Source organism: Diabrotica virgifera, chromosome 8 (assembly GCF_917563875.1).
Source record: "Diabrotica virgifera virgifera chromosome 8, PGI_DIABVI_V3a".
Classification (NCBI taxonomy): Eukaryota; Metazoa; Arthropoda; class Insecta; order Coleoptera; family Chrysomelidae; genus Diabrotica; species Diabrotica virgifera.
Window position 1 is genome coordinate 7,499,694 of NC_065450.1, and position 17,217 is coordinate 7,516,910.

Consider the following 17,217-nt stretch of genomic DNA (forward strand, 5'->3'; position numbering starts at 1 on the left):
CCAGGACCAAAAGTTGGTCAAAAATTTTTTAAACGTTTTTTTTTGTTTTTTGCCTAAAATTATTTTTTTTGCATGGAACAAAATTTTTTTAGATTTTTTGGATCATTCCAAACAGAAAAGGTCTTTAGTGACATTTTTCTCAAGTTGATAGTTTTTGACATATAAGCGATTAAAATTGAAAAATTGCGAAATCGGCCATTTTTAACCCTCAAAAACTATGTGAAAAACTGAAAATTTGAATGTTGCCAAGGTAGGTAGATATTCTTTAAACATCGATTGATGAAATCCCGAAGAGTTTTTTGCAATACAATATCAAAAACCCCTTTGTTTTTAATTGCCAATCAAGCATGCGCGACACTATTTTCCACCGTTGCATGTGTATGCAGTATGGTGCAAATGAAAGGAATAAATTCGTTATTTCGTAAACCGGCGACTTTAAGGAAAAATCCCGAAGCAGGTCGATTTTTATTTTTATGTTATGATATTGTGACACATATGGTATACTAGTGACGTCATCCATCTGGGCGTGATGACGTAATCGATGATTTTTTTAAATGAGAATAGGGGTCGAGTGCTAGCCCATTTGAAAGGTTCTTCAATTCTCTATTCAGTAATGTAAACATTTACATAATTATTTATACAGGGTCTCCAATAATTTAATTTTTTTGTCAATTTGCCAAATGATTTAAATTAATAAACATTTTTTGGACACCCTGTATAAACAATTATGTACATGTTTATATTACTGAATAGAGAATTGAAGAACCTTTCAAATGAGCCAGCACACGACCCGTATTCTCATTTAAAAAAATCATCGATTACGTCATCACGCCCAGATGGATGACGTCACTAGAATACTATATATGCCACAATATCATAACTTAAAAATAAAAACCGACCTGTCTTGGGATTTTTCCTTAAAGTCACCGGTTTACGAAATAACGAATTTATTCCTTTCATTTGCACCATACTGTATACACATGCAACGGTGGAAAATAGTGTCGCGCACGCTTGATTGGCAATTAAAAAACAAAGGGGTTTTTGATATTGTATTGCAAAAAACTCTTCGGGATTTCATCAATCGATGTTTAGAGAATATCTACCTACCTTGGCAACATTCAAATTTTCAGTTTTTCACATAGTTTTTGAGGGTTAAAAATGACCGATTTCGCAATTTTTAAATTTTTAATCGCTTATATGTCAAAAACTATCAACTTTAGAGAAAAGTCACTAAAGACTTTTTCTGTTTGGAATGATCCAAAAAACCTAACAAAATTTTGTTCCATGCAAAAAAAATAATTTTAGGAAAAAAACAAAAAAAAAACGTTTAAAAAATTTTTGACCAACTTTTGGTCCTGGCAACATGCAAATTTGTTAATAGGGGTTCTTTTTGAGTAAGATTGTGCAAAAAATCCGAATTAGAATATTTTTCCTAGCGGATGCACAGTGGCTTTCTGGACTATCTAGTAGATATCGCTGAGACACCCATGCCATTTCGTTAGTTGCAATTCGAGGCTAGCGGGCCCAAAATATTTTAGTTTGTAGAGGTTTGTAGAGATAGGTACATAATATTATGTATGCATTCTCTAATGATAAACTAACAAGTTTTGAAACCGGTTAGAGTGATTGTAGCGCTCTCTGAAAGAACTAAAATAGAAAACCGTTTTCGTTTCGTTTTGCAACGAAATTAAAGTGTTTATTCATTTCCATCTCTATTAGTTTACTCCTATCTAAGTATAAGTCCATTTTCGGTAGCAACCTAATTTGAACATCATAATTAAAAGTTTACTACACTGCTAAATCAATGTCTACATAATCAAGTATTTAAAATGTCTTCCGTTGTTTTGACAGTATCCTAATCGATGCTAGAATGCCTCAGTTTATTTCTCCGTGTTTCTCTAGAATCTGATTCTAGAATTCTCTCATCTTCTTTTGCTCCAGCATCCGTTTGGCTGGCATTTTTAGAAACCACGGAGGTGAACCGAAAAAAATGGTCCCAATAAGTTTTTAATTTAATACTATTTTATATTTTATCAGATTAAAACTTTTGACTTGTTTCTTGTAGATGTCGTTATGACACACATGCCATTTCGTTAGTTGCAATTCGAGGGTAGGTGGGCCTGAATTATTTTAGTTTAGATAGCTACATATGCATTCTCTGATGATAAACTAACAAGTTTTGAAATCGGTCAGAATGCTTGTAGCGCTCTCTGAACGAAAATATAAGACGGCTTTGGTTTCGCTTGGCAACGAAATGAAAACGTTTATTCATTTACAATTTTAATACTTAAAACTATTAGTATTGTATTTTAAAAACCTACCGCATAAAATTTTTCCTGAAACACCAAAAGTTCTTCAACAGGTAACTTTTTTAAAACTTCTAAAGCCTCTTTTTCAGTCATCACAGTATCAGTAATTGTTTTGGTAAACGTCAACGCATAATCTTTAGAAAATACCCATGGATTCAGCAAACACCCACTTTGTAAAATAGCTTTATGGAACAGTCCTTTGGACGATGGTGATACTACGTGAATATGGACAGAGGCACTTCCAGCACTCTCTCCAAATATAGTAACGTTATTAGGATCTCCGTTAAAGCTCTTGATATTATTTTGTACCCATTTCAGCGCTAGTTGTTGATCTTTTAAGCCAGCATTACCAGGAACGTCTAAGGATGTGTCATCTAAATGTAAAAATCCTAAGAAACCTACACGATAGTTTATCGTAACAAGAACGATGTCCTCAGTTATTAGGAATTCTGGGCCATAGAAGCTGCTTTTGTTACTACCAGTTACGAAAGCACCGCCATGTATCCAAACCATAACTGACTTTAATGCGTTACATTCTGATGGTAACTGTAAAAAATAAATAATGTAATTTTTCTAATTGTAATAATATTCTCATTGCGATTGCATCGCGATATTTTCCCTTAAATAGGCAGGGTTTGTTGATTTTGCTTTAGAGTTGTGACTGAATAGCTCCACTGAGGATGCATAGATGCTAAAATAGCTATATGGAGATGGTGGACCAACTCTGAATCAAATGAAAACAAAAACTGCCTTTATCTTTTTCATCTTTACTCAGATTTTAGTACCTGAAATTGTCTTTCGGTTCTTTTCCTAAAAGAAGGTAAATACGTGGCCTAAGTGTCCTTTATTTGCTTTATTCTATATTCGTCGACACGTGTGCTTATATATTTAGGTTTGTTCGTAGAACGATCAGCAACCGTTGCCAACCGTCAGACGCAAGCGCGTTCGTAGTCTACGAACTCGAACTGTTAACTGCGCAGCGCTAACTGTTAACTGCGCATGCGTCTAATGGTTGGCAACGGTTGCTGATCGATTGGATCGTACTACGAACATACCTATTGTAAAAGCCGGAGATATGGGATGCAGCCAGAAAGCAGTTTCTTAACGAAAAGTCTTGGATTTAAATTATTGTTTACTATTTTTATTTCAATTATTCTCATTTTATAAAAGTAGTAACCTTTGCATCTGGGGCTTTTCGTCTTCCTCGTATTACGAGAGATGTCGCTGTTTTGCGTCTCAAAAGGTGAATTCATTGCATCACGATATTTTCCCTTAAATAGGCAGGGTTTGTTGATTTTGCTTTAGAGTTGTGACTGCATAGCTCCACTGAGGATGCATAGATGCTGAAATAGCTATATGGAGATGGTGGTCCAACTCTGAATCAAATGAAAACAAAAACTGCCTTTATCTTTTTAAATACTGTAATGTTTCTTTAAACACTCACCGGCACAAAATTCCGCTACCTAAAATTTTTGATTAGTTTTGACAATTTATAACTTTATTACCGGGGGTTGAACCGACTCGTTTTCGTCTGAATCAACAACCTTCTCAGCCAGATCTTACTTTAACCTCTGATGTTAATCTTTTAACTAATATTTCGGTTACATCTCCAATTGGAAAGTCGGACCACGCAGTTATTTCAACTTCCATACAGATCCTCAAGTCGGAAATATTACAAAATAATATGCTAATGACATATAAAAGAATAAACTATCATCATGTAAACTTAGATGTATCTACTGCAGATTGGGCAGATATGTTGAATGGTAAGGATGTTAACAAACAGTGGGAAATTTTTGAAAATTTTCTGAATGAATCCATGCGCACGAACTCTCATTATGTGCAACGTAGATGTAATCCTAATAAGCCATGGATAAGTGCAGAAATATTTGAAATGATAAAATTTAAAAAGTCATTATGGAAAAAGTATTTACGAAGTAAAACGAATGCTGACTACCTCAATCATCGAACTTTTTCTAATAACTTAACATCAACTATTTTTAAATCTAAACAAAATTTTGAAAACCAACTGTCCTCAAATAAGAACAAAAAACCTCTTTATAAATATGTCAGAAATTCTATTTTATCTAAAGTTTCGTTACCTATTTTAAAAACCGAAACAGGCGAACCAACCTCAGTGAAAATGGAAGTTGCTACTATTTTTGCCAAAAAATTTCAAGAAGTGTTTACAATCGAGGAGGCTCTTCCGAATACTTTACGTGTTGTTTCTACAAGAAGTAACTACGATATTAGTGACATAGACTTTGATCCAGAGATTCTTAAACAAAAAATTTTGTGTTTAAAATCCTTTTCCGCTCCCGGATTAGACGGTTTCGCCGCAATTTTATTTAAGAAGTGTGCAAACTCGATTATCCATCCGTTAAGTTTTATAATGAAAACCTCATTTTTGTCACACACTTTACCTGATGGCTGGAAAATCTCTAGTGTTACTCCAATTTATAAAAAAGGTGACAAGTTAGATCCTGACAATTATAGACCAATTAGTCTAACATCCATTGCGGCTAAATTGATGGAATCAGTTATTCGCGAATCGGTTATGAACTTTCTCTTAAACAATAATAGAATTCCTATTTCCCAGCACGGTTTTGTACCTGGAAGATCGGTTGTTACTAATATGTTAACATGTGTTAATGACTGGTCTCTTTGTTTGGACAGTAATCAACCTGTCGATATTATATATTTAGACTTTGCTAAGGCTTTTGATCGAGTTCCTCATAAGAGACTACTATTTAAGCTTGAACATAACGGTATTAGAGGAAACTTACTTGAGTGGATTAAAGGATTTTTAATAAACCGTAAATTTTGTGTACGCGTTGGTGACTGTTATTCCTCAATGTTTAGTGTATACAGTGGCGTTCCGCAGGGTTCAGTGTTGGGGCCGATTTTGTTCCTAGTGTACGTTGCTGATCTGCCAATTCACCTTAAAAGTAACATGTCGCTTTTCGCTGATGACACAAAGTTATATGCAAATCCCTTTTCTGGTTACAATCAATTACAGACCGACCTTCAAGAGGTTGCTAAGTGGGTAGACGATTGGTGCTTGCAATTAAACACATCCAAGTGTGCAGTTCTACATTTAGGTAAAAACAATCCAAGGAATCGGTATGTACTTTCAAATGTTTCTCTAAAAACTGTTTCGCAGCAAAAAGACTTGGGTGTACTTGTGACGGAAACATTATCTTGGTCTGAACATATCCAGTCGGTATGCAATAAAGCTAGAACATCAGTTTACTTATTATCTAAGACTTTCTCTAAGATATCGCCAAAAAATTTTGTTGCTCTCTTTAGTGTATATGTAAGACCTATTTTAGAGTTTGCCGGACCCGTGTGGAATGTCGACTGGCAAAGGGATTCTGATCGACTTGAATCTGTGCAAAGATGGGCAAGAAGAATTCCTTATGGCCGTCGTCGTCCTTCCTACGAAGAACGGTTAACCTACTTAAATTATCCTACATTTATGGACCGACGACTTCGTGGGGATTTAATAATTGCTTATAGAGCGTTACAGGGAAGGTTTGGGATAGATCTATCACATCTCTTCCCTTTGAGTAACGACCTTAGATTGCGGGGTCATCCATACAAATTAGCCAGACAACAGTTTCACAGTAAATGTCGTGAGAACTCTATATCCAATAGAATATTTTATACCTGGAACTCACTTCCACACGACGTCGTCGGGGCTGTATCTGTAAATTGCTTCAAAAATAAATATGACTCTTTTAGTTCTGTACCACGGGAACAATAATTTTTCTTTTCTTAAATTAAATTAATTTATAAGTCGTATGTAGTCTTAAGTTTAGGTTTCTTTTTGCATAGTTCTTTTTAGTAAAATGGAGCTATATAGGTCCTAGACCTCGGCTCCTTTTCCTTCTTTAATAATAATAATAATAATAATTATTTGTACTCCGATTTTCAAGAACTTTTGCATCAGTTTGTAGGTACATAATATATTTTCGTGTCGTCTGTTATTATTCCGGTAACAAAAAATTTTTGCTTATATTGTATTATACTGGGGTGAATAGAAACATTGTATTTTCTCCTAACTTTAAAAGATTCTGTGGTAAAATTGGACGGCTTATTTTGTTACATACTCCCTTTGTATTATGCTGGAGGTATCCCTGAGATTTTGTTTTTTTGAATTATCCGAATATTTCTTTTGTTTTAAAAGCTTTAAATAAAAGAACTGCTTTAAAGGTTTACTTAATTAAAAATATTAAACGCACTTAAATTAACAACACAAAACAAAATTAACAAAACAAAAATAAACAACTCAATAGCGGGTATGTCCAACTCTCGCAGCAACGACTGCTCGCAATCTGTTTGGCATCGAATAAAAATGTGCTATCCTTGCCTCAGGAATTCGCGATGAAAAACAAAGTAGCTGACCTCTGGTGGAATAAATTTAAACTACTATAAGTGGTATAAACAAACCAGAAAATTGTTGATTTGAACGGAATTTGGTCACTATTAAGAAATTTTTAGTAAATTTCAGCATTATGAGTACATTAAAATATTCATCAATTTCATCAAATCGGTATTGTTCTATTCCTCAATTGAATGTTTGTTTATACCATTTATATCGGCCATTTTCGTGCATTCGAGCTGCCCTCTATATTCCGTTTCAATCGCGAATAGCCCGATATTCCTCTACCGGTGCCATAACTGTACCAAATTTGATGGAAGCCTAGGAGACGGCGAATAACTATCTTTAATTCATCCCATAAATGCTCAAGAGGATTGAGATGTGGGCTGCATGCAGGCCATTCCAATCTTATCAATCCAACCTCAATTTAAGGTATTTATGTTTATGAGTCAATCAGTGTTTTTATTTACACAAAATTATACAGCTCTAACAATAAATGAGACATTCGGATAATTCAAAGCAAAATCTTGGGAATTTTTTGTTACCGCAATAATAAAAAACGAGACCAAAACATGTACCTATAAATTGATGCAATAATCTTGAAAATCTGAGTACAAATAATAAAGCTCAAAACGGCAAACAGGTGTATGTTTTCAAAAATCTTTTGATAGTGTTTAAAAAATATTTTATTATCAGCTAAGTACTTTCGACACATAACGTGCCATCATCAGATCTTCCTAAAAGGACATATTTAGGATAAGATTTTTTTATATAAAAAATGAGTGAAAAACTTACGTCCTCTTATAAAACCTTCATAGAAGAGCAATAATTGCTAAACGACACAATAAAAAACATGGATACTGGGCAAAAGCCACAGATATAGGGTATAATAACCCTTTAAAGTGAATAAAATCACATATAAATTCTTTTAATAATTAATAAGACAACATGGCTGAGTCAAACTATTTTGAGCCCACGTGAACAGCAGATCAGCTGAGGAAGACTGTCATTTATTAAAATGATAAAGAAGGAACTACAATCTTATGCGACCTCTATGTTCATAAATATTAATTAAAAATTGAAAATGACTAAAAAGCCATATATGTTAAATGAATTTAAAGTTAAGATACTAAATTTTAAAGTTAAATTTTCAAAAAATTTCTATTATTACTATTGAAGTGAAATGTTAACGTGTATATTAAAAGTTATCAAAATTCTTCCAAAAAACAAAACTGTTATAGTTTGACCAAGTGTAGAAGAAATTAGATGAAATCATACCTAGGAGAAATATCATTTGACAAGCTCAGAGTTCGAAAGCTGTTATTAAAAATTAAAAATCTTATTGATTAATTCAGACAAATAACAAATATTTACTTGTTTACAAATATGTAAACAATGAACGAAAACTCAAGAATACCTAAAGTAATGTTCAAAAAACTTTCATAAATTGTTGGGTATACTGTATACTAAACCAAAATTACTAAAGAAATTTCTTAAAAATAGGATCAAATTTACAATTTAATTGAATCTGGGTGTTAACACAGTTTTGAGGGTTTCTTTTCATTTCTCTACTTATTTCTAGATCTTCTAGTAGATTAATTTTGGTATAGTTATTATTAGGTATGCTGTGTAAGATCCTACTATCTATTTGTGGACTAAAGCTATGTTTCGATGCATGTAAATGATGACCAAAGCTATATTTATCGATCTTTGACATATGCTCTTTGCAGGGCCCCCATAACCAGGCGTGCAACGCGTGCGGCGCACGCTGGCGTAACCCCAAAGGGACGCCAAACCGAAGGTTCGATAAATTAAAAATATTTATTTTAAATGAGATAATCATTTGTAAACTAAAGCGACACTCAAAATAGTCAAATAAACATCAAATCACACTTCTTGACGAGTAGAAACATAAATTAACACCCACAAAATGCAACTTAGCAGTTTTACTTCAACAAAAACACAACTTGCTGGATCAAGCAGTTTTACTCCTATAAAGTGAATCTGTATGATAATTACCCTTAAGTAAACAAATACTCTATGAATTATGATTATGTATTTGACTTGAGTATCTTTTTCCTTCTTGTATATGCGTTTACTAGGCACAAACATTATTTATTGTTACTGGTGAACGGATGGTTTCCTGCAGTGAAAGGTTTAAAATTTTATTTTATATTGGTGTTAATAATTACCTACTACTGCCTACGACTATTATTGCAATATCCATTGGGTTTGTTCTGCCCTGATTTTAAACTTTTGTTTTCGTGTAAAAAAAATTGGACAATCTTTTTTATTTGTTGTTATTTTAAGTGGTGTGGAAATTAAATTAATTGTGAAAATGGTAACTATCATAATCATTGCATATAATAATAATAATTCATTTTAAATAGTTATAATCGAGTTTCCTCTAATGAAATCTACAATGTACAATTTATTTTGAAAAAAAAAAAGAAAATAATTAATACATTGTGTCTACGTAACTTGGAACCATATGGAAAACTGTTTTATTATTAATTTTACGGAAAAAATTTATTCTTCATAAAAAACTTTTTTCTCAAATCACTGATACCCAACGCCCTTTTCATTTATTACGAATAATGCGATAACTCTTTTATTGTTATTGATTAATTAATTAACAATAATAAAAGAGTTATCACATTATTTGTAATAACTGAAAAGGGCTAATTATTAATAATAAAAGACTTATCACAATATTTCTAATAAATGAAATGGGCGTTGTTGAAAAGTACAATTAATGTACGATAAAAAGTTCTTTGTAAAAAGCTTTGTATAGTCTAAAATCTAAGATGCAACCATCAAATCCTATCAAATTTTTTCAATTTTATATGAGCTTTATATGTAAAAAAATATGAGTTTCGATCAAAAGTAAAGTGCGTTTATAGATCACAATATATTTCAATTAGAAGGATGTAATTGCATATAGAAACATAGTTTTTAATGCTGAACAACTTTTCATAATAAATTTTCAATATTGTGAAAACTAAACGTACTTTGCTCTTGACCGAAATTCATATTGTTTGACATACCTCGTATAAGATTCATAAAATTTGATATTTGATGGTTGCATTCGGAGTTCTAGACAATGCAGAACTTTTTATGAAGAATAACTTTTTCTCGTAAAATTAATAATAAAACAGTTTCCCATAAATATATTTTCTAGTTATGTATAAAAGTTTGAAAACTTTGAAATGACAAAATATTATTGTTTATTTACTTAAATGTATATTTTTAATTTAATATGCAGGGCTTCATTAATGTTGCAAAAAATTTAAGGGGAAAGGCGAAAAATGTCGCCTGTCAAAATTTTTAATGTGTTTTAAATGTATTCATTTTTTTTTCGAATCCTGGGGAAACTAATAAGTATTTTTAAAAAATTTAAACGCAGAATGAAAGATAACGTCATTGCCGAGGGCCGACAGTCCCTTAAAATAAATAAAAATTTTCTTCTGAATTAAATGTTTGCAATTATTAAAAATCACACTAAATTTTCTCTTTTATTTTCACCCCTGTAACTGATTAAAATAAACATTATAGAAGTTTTCAGGGGTTTCGGCCTCAGTAATAAGGTAGTCTTTCATTCTGGGTTTAAATTTTTCAAAATAATTATTAGTTTTATACAGGGTGAGTGGGGAGGAACGCACCAAACTTTTTCTGTATATAATACGTAAAAATTCGATTTTCATTTGTTTCCGAGATACGGGGTGTTAAAATTTTTCTTACAAACTGACGATTTATTTATTGCTCTAAAACCAGTTGAGGTGTGCAAATGAAATTTGGTGGGTTTTAAGATATAGTTATTGCGCATGTTTTGACATACAATTAAGAATTTTACAATTTTTGTAAATTTTTTAAAAAAGAATTTTTTAAGTTTCTATATGAATGTGTAGAAACTTATTTCGAATACTTTGTAAGCGTTAAGATATTTTATTTTTTGCATGAAAACGAAGCGTCGTATGAACAAACATGAAAATAGATTGTTTATCAGAAATTGAACAGGGAATTCAAAAGTAATTTTTAATTTGTAATATCTCAGTAGCGTACTATTTTTTGTTGTTTCTAAAATTTTAGACTATTACCCGTACGTGCGCCAATGGTGAATATAAAGTTCTTAATTGTGTGTCAAAACATGTGCACCAACTATGTCTTAAAACCCACCACATTTCATTTGCACACCTCAACCGGTTCTAGAGCAATAAATAAATCGTCAGTTTGTAACAAAAATATTAACACCCCATATCTCGGAAACAAATGAAAATCGAATAACAACATATGAGTTATTTTTGATTATTTTTACGTATATTATACAGTCTTAAAATTTGGTGCGTTCCTTCCCACTCACCCTGTATAGTAGATTTAAAGGGCGCTAAAATATGTCCCGCACGCGGGCGCCAATCAGCCTTGCGGGGGCCCTGGCTCTTTGATACGAGTATCCAAAGGTGACATCGTTCTACCCATGTAGGTCACAGGGCATTCACCACATGAAAATTTATAAATGCCACTTTTTGAAGTTTTTTCAATTTGGTCTTTAGTATGAGAAAAAATTGACTTGATGTTTAACTTGTTTTCTCATACTAAAGACAAAATTGAAAAAACTTCAAAAAGTGGCATTTATAAATTGTCATGTGGTGAATGCCCTGTGACCTACGTGGGTAGAACGATGCGACCTTTGGATACTCGTATCAAAGAGCATATGTAAAAGATCGATAAATCTAGCTTTGGTCATCATTTACATGCATCGAAACATAGCTTTAGTCCACAAATAGATAGTAGGATCTTACACAGCATACCTAATAATAACTATACCAAAATTAATCTACTAGAAGATCTAGAAATAAGTAGAGAAATGAAAAGAAACCCTCAAAACTGTGTTAACACTCAGATTCAATTAAATTGTAAATTTGATGCTATTTTTAAGAAATTTCTTTAGTAATTTTGGTTTAATATACAGTATACCCAACAATTTATGAAAGTTTTTTGAACATTACTTTAGGTATTCTTGAGTTTTCGTTCATTGTTTACATATTTGTAAACAAGTAAATATTTGTTATTTGTCTGAATTAATCAATAAGATTTTTAATTTTTAATAACAGCTTTCGAACTCTGAGCTTGTCAAATGATATTTCTTCTAGGTATGATTTCATCTAACTTCTTCTACACTTGGTCAAACTATAACAGTTTTGTTTTTTGGAAGAATTTTGATAACTTTTAATATACACGTTAACATTTCACTTCAATAGTAATAATAGAAATTTTTTGAAAATTTAACTTTAAAATTTAGTATCTTAACTTTAAATTCATTTAACATATACATGGCTTTTTAGTCATTTTCAATTTTTAATTAATATTTATGAACATAGAGGTCGCATAAGATTGTAGTTCCTTCTTTATCATTTTAATAAATGACAGTCTTCCTCAGCTGATCTGCTGTTCACGTGGGCTCAAAATGGTTTGACTCAGCCATGTTGTCTTATTAATTATTAAAAGAATTTAGATGTGATTTTATTCACTTTAAAGTGTTATTATACCCTATATCTGTGGCTTTTGCCCAGTATCCATGTTTTTTATTGTGTCGTTTAGCAATTGCTCTTCTATGAATGTTTTATAAGAGGACGTAAGTTTTTCACTCATTTTTTATATAAAAAAATCTTATCTAAATATGTCCTTTTAGGAAGCTCTGATGATGGCACGTTATGTGTCGAAAGTACTTAGCTGATAATAAAATATTTTTTACACACTATCAAAAGTTTTTTGAAAACATACACCTGTTTGCCGTTTTGACCTATGTAGAAGTGTGTACAAGTCTTGCAGTCTTTTCCAATACAAATAATAAAGTTATAAATTGTCAAACTTATTCAAAAATTTTAGATGGCGGAATTTTGTGCCGGGGAGTGTATTATTGGATAGTTTCTAAAATCCACTTCTAGTAATACTTATTTATGTACCAAGTCAGTAAAATGACTCTTTATCGAACGAGTCTGATATTACGAGAAGAGGGAGCGAAGCGAGCGAGGCGAGTAACAGACGAGTTCGATAAAGGGTCTTTACTGACGTGGTGCATACAAAATTTTTTGCCAATCATAAAAAACATTAAGGTTGGATTTATAGTTTGACGTAGCGTAGACGTAGACGTAACGTAGATGCACTGGAAAAGTTCAACACCGAATTTTGTGTATTCTTGTTTATAAATGAACGTAAGCGCATGACGGGACGTAATAGAAACGTAACGGAACGGAAGAGATGAACAACTTTCATCTTTTACAGTGCGTTTCTTACGTCTGGCCAATCATAAGGAAGAATTTTGTTCTGTCACTCAAAGTGGACCCGCCCCCTCATACCTTTTAAGTTGTGTGTCAACATATTCGAATTTTGTTAATTATTTGTTACAATGGATGTTATTAATTTAATAAAAATATATCATAGTGTAGTTTTAATGTTTTACATAAATATGAGTTGTTTATTAGCTTATTAACCCTGCTGTCCTGTTCGGGTGTTAAAAGTTGGTGTGAACACAAGTTGATTTGCTCTCTGGTGAAAAAAGTTGTTTTAGTACGGAAGTAAACATTGGTTTTTGGTGAAATTTTCACAAAGTGTGTGGTGAATTCAACATTTCAACTGTAAGTCATCTTTTTGTTAATTTGATGCACGTAAGAGAGGAGATTTGCAATAATACAGAACAATATTTTCTTTAAGTTACAAATACAACAAACATTGAATATAACAAAAACGTGTATAATTAAACATTAATGAATATTTAATTACTGAAAGCCATAAATAAATTAGCAAACAGAAGTACGGCCAAATATTCTGCGACGTTGCCGGCGTGTGCAAAATATCTGAGACCTTACCAAAACGTAATTAAAAATAAGAAGATAATAATAATAATAATTACTATTAGACACAGGTTACATTTTCCTATTTTTTGTGTATATTATAAGCTTTAAGTGAACTAAAAATATATTTTTCTCGCATTATATTGGTAAAGATTTTCAGTCTAGAAAACAAACAACAAGACAAATAGATGAACAACGAAGAAAATAAAACAGAAGGAAAAAGACACAAACCGGAGCACGACAGCTCGATTGAAGAAGAGCAACATAAAAGCAAAAAAGCTCCAGACACGCGCATAAAAAAAGTAAGTACAATATTAACGGACATGGAGGAGATTAAGATATTGCTGAGCCAGATGAGGCAAGAAATTAAAGAAGATATTCTGGAAAGCAAAACAGAGATTAAAGATGAAATCAAGGATATGAAAAACGAACTGGAAGATATTAAGCAGAAGCTTAAGCAAAACAAAGCAGAAACAGAAAATTTAAAAAGAGAAGTAGAAAAAAAAGAACAAAAATGGGAGAAAGAAAACGAAGAACTCAAAAAAGCGTTAACACTCATGGAGAATAGATTAGAGAAGATCGATAAAGAAAAAATACGCAATAAATTAATCATAACAGGAATTCAGGTAGATCTGGAAGATGAAGTTAGACTAAGAGAAAACATACAAAAAATGATGGAAACAGAGCTGCAACTGAAAATAGAAGTTAAAAGTGCGTTTAAGATAGGATACAAGAAATGTATAATAGAAACGAAGAGCTGGGAAGACAAGCAGAAAATACTGCAAGAAAAAGGTAAACTCAAATACACAAGAGACTGTAGAGAAATATACATAGATGCAGCGCTGACGTTCAAGGAAGCAAAGATACAAAAAGAAATCAGAGACATAGCAAAACAACAGAGAAGCAAAGGAGCAAAAGTAAAAATCAGATACCAGAAATTAGAAATAAATGACAAAGTGCTAAAATGGAATGCAAGAGAAAATAAACTTATAGAAATTGAAAATGTCCCAAAAAACTAGACAAAAGAGAACGGATGGATGAAAAGGAAACAGACAATGCAAATGAAGAGGTAAATGAGTCACGGTATATTCAAAAAAATAAGAAAAATACAAAAAAAAGGAAGAGAATTAAAAAAATGACAAAAAAAATTGGAACATGGAACGTCAGGACACTGCTAGAAGAAGGAAAAATGGAAGAGCTAGCGACACAGTTGAAACAATACAATATAGATATTGCAGGAATTCAAGAAACCAGGTGGGGGGGACATGGAAAAATCGAAAAAGAAAATTATACAGTATGGTATGCTGGAGAAGAAAAACAAGGATATGGAGGAACTGCTTTTATTGTGTTAGGGGAAATGAGGCATAAAGTTATGGAATTTAAACCCATAAGTCAAAGATTATCATACATAAGAGTAAACAGCAAACCGAACAAGTTGTCCATAATAAATGTCTATGCACCCACAGAAAACAGTGATGACTTAATAAAACAACAGTTCTATGAAACACTAGAAGAAAATGCCGAAAAAATCCCGGGAGAAGATATATTAATTATTATAGGCGATTTCAACGCACAAATAGGTAAAGAAAAATGCTTTAGGGAGGTTGCAGGGGAAAACTCATTACATAGCACAACAAACAATAATGGAGAAAGATTATGTAATTTAGCAGCGGCATTAAACATGGACATAAGTAGCACGAGATATAAACACAAAAACATACACAAGATAACATGGATGAGACCAGGCAGTCTGGAGGGGAATCAAATAGACCATGTACTTATTAAAAAGTCACACAAACAGTCGATAAATGACGTGAGATCTCACAGAGGGGCAAACATTGATTCGGACCATATGCTAGTGATTGCAAAATGTAAAATAAAAACAACAAAGAATGAAAGACGAAAAGCACAGGGAAGATGGGACGTAGATAAATTGAAAGATAAAGGAGTAAAAAGAAGATTTGTAAAAGAAGTAAATGTAGAGATGCAGTTCAAGGAGGAACAAGAAATGGAGGAGCAGTGGAAAAAAATCAAACAAGGAATAAACACTGCAGCAGAGAAAGTAGTTGGAAAAATGCAAAAAGAAAGAAGAAACAATTGGTTTGACGAAGAGTGCAAACTAGCAGTGGACGAAAAGAATAAAACAAGATTGAAATGGCTAAGCACAGGTAAAGAAGAGGAACGAGAAAAATACCAAGATCAAAGGAAAAAGACAAAGAAATTGTTTAAATCAAAGAAAAATAAAAAAGTAGACGAAATTATGAACGAGATCGAAACAGAAAATAAGAGACACAATTCAAAACCACTGTACCAATACTTAAAGCTAGGTAGTAGAAAACGGACAGCTAATGTAGCCATAGAAGCAGAAACATGGCAGAAGTATTTCGAAGAAATGTATCAAGAAACGGATGTAGAAGAAGAAAGAGAAACAATAATGAACCCGGAACAAGGTGAAGAAGAAGAATTGACCTATACAGAAGTAAAAGATACAATATGCAAACTGAAAAACGGGAAAACAGCGGGAGACGACGGAATATGTGCAGAACTTATAAAATACGGGGGTGAAGCACTATACAGAAAGATTTATGAACTAATACAGAATATATGGAATAAGGAAAAAATGCCCGAAGAATGGAAGAAAGGAATTATTGTGACAATCCCAAAACAAGGAGACCACAGGATATGTAAAAACTACCGAGCAATTAACTTACTGAATGTAACATATAAAGTACTGACTGGTATAATTAGAGACAGACTAACAATATACACAGAACAAAGCATAGGAGACTACCAGTACGGTTTCAGAAAAGGAAGATCCACGATAGATGCTATCCACACACTAAAACAAGCGATAGAGAAAACATACGAGTACGACGGAGAAGCACATATACTTTTTCTAGACTTTAAACAGGCTTTTGACAAACTAAGTAGAAGAAAAATGATCCAAGACTTAGAAGAGAGCAAAATACCAAATAAAATTATAAGAATGATAGAAATGACAATGCGAGATTCCCAAGCAACAATAGACACCGGAAGAGAGAGAACAGAAATAATAAAAATTAAAAATGGAGTAAGACAAGGAGATGCGCTCTCAACTGTACTATTTATTCTATCATTAGATAAGATAATAAAAAAGTTGTCAAACGCAGGAACTATAAATAAAAATACAGTACAAATAATTGGATATGCGGACGATATAACCATAGTAGCAACAGATAAAAAGGCATTAAAGAAAACCGTTCAAGAAATAGAAAACGAATCCAAACTAAGAGGACTGGAAATAAATGAAAATAAAACAAAATACATGAATGTAAGTAAAAAAAAGAAGACGCAACTGACAGAAATGACAATAGACGCACACAGCTTCGAAGAGGTTGAAACATTCAAATATTTGGGAGTATTAGTCAACAGAAGAAATGAAAGTGTAGATATGAAAAGAAGAATTCAAGCAGGAAACAAAGCATTCTACAGAAATAAAAAAATTTTCAAAGATAAGAAGATAAGCCGAAATACAAAAATGAAAATCTACAAAACGACCATAAGACCAATAGTGCTATATGCTTTGGAGACATTCACATTAACAGCAAGAGAAGAAGAGCAGCTGAAAGTTTTTGAGAGAAAAATTATGAGAAAAATTCTGGGACCAAAGAGGGAAAACGAAGAGGATGCAAGG

At 32.4% G+C, this 17,217-nt stretch overlaps 1 protein-coding gene across 1 annotated transcript in view; it reads right to left on the bottom strand.

Moving 5' to 3' along the window:
* Window positions 1-17,217, bottom strand: part of LOC126890632 (juvenile hormone esterase-like) — a 106,965-nt gene that overhangs the window by 48,494 nt on the left and 41,254 nt on the right. The window contains exon 3 of the mRNA XM_050659718.1: window positions 2,322-2,855. Coding sequence (XP_050515675.1) covers window positions 2,322-2,855 — 534 coding nt within the window. The remainder of the gene's footprint in view (window positions 1-2,321; window positions 2,856-17,217) is intronic.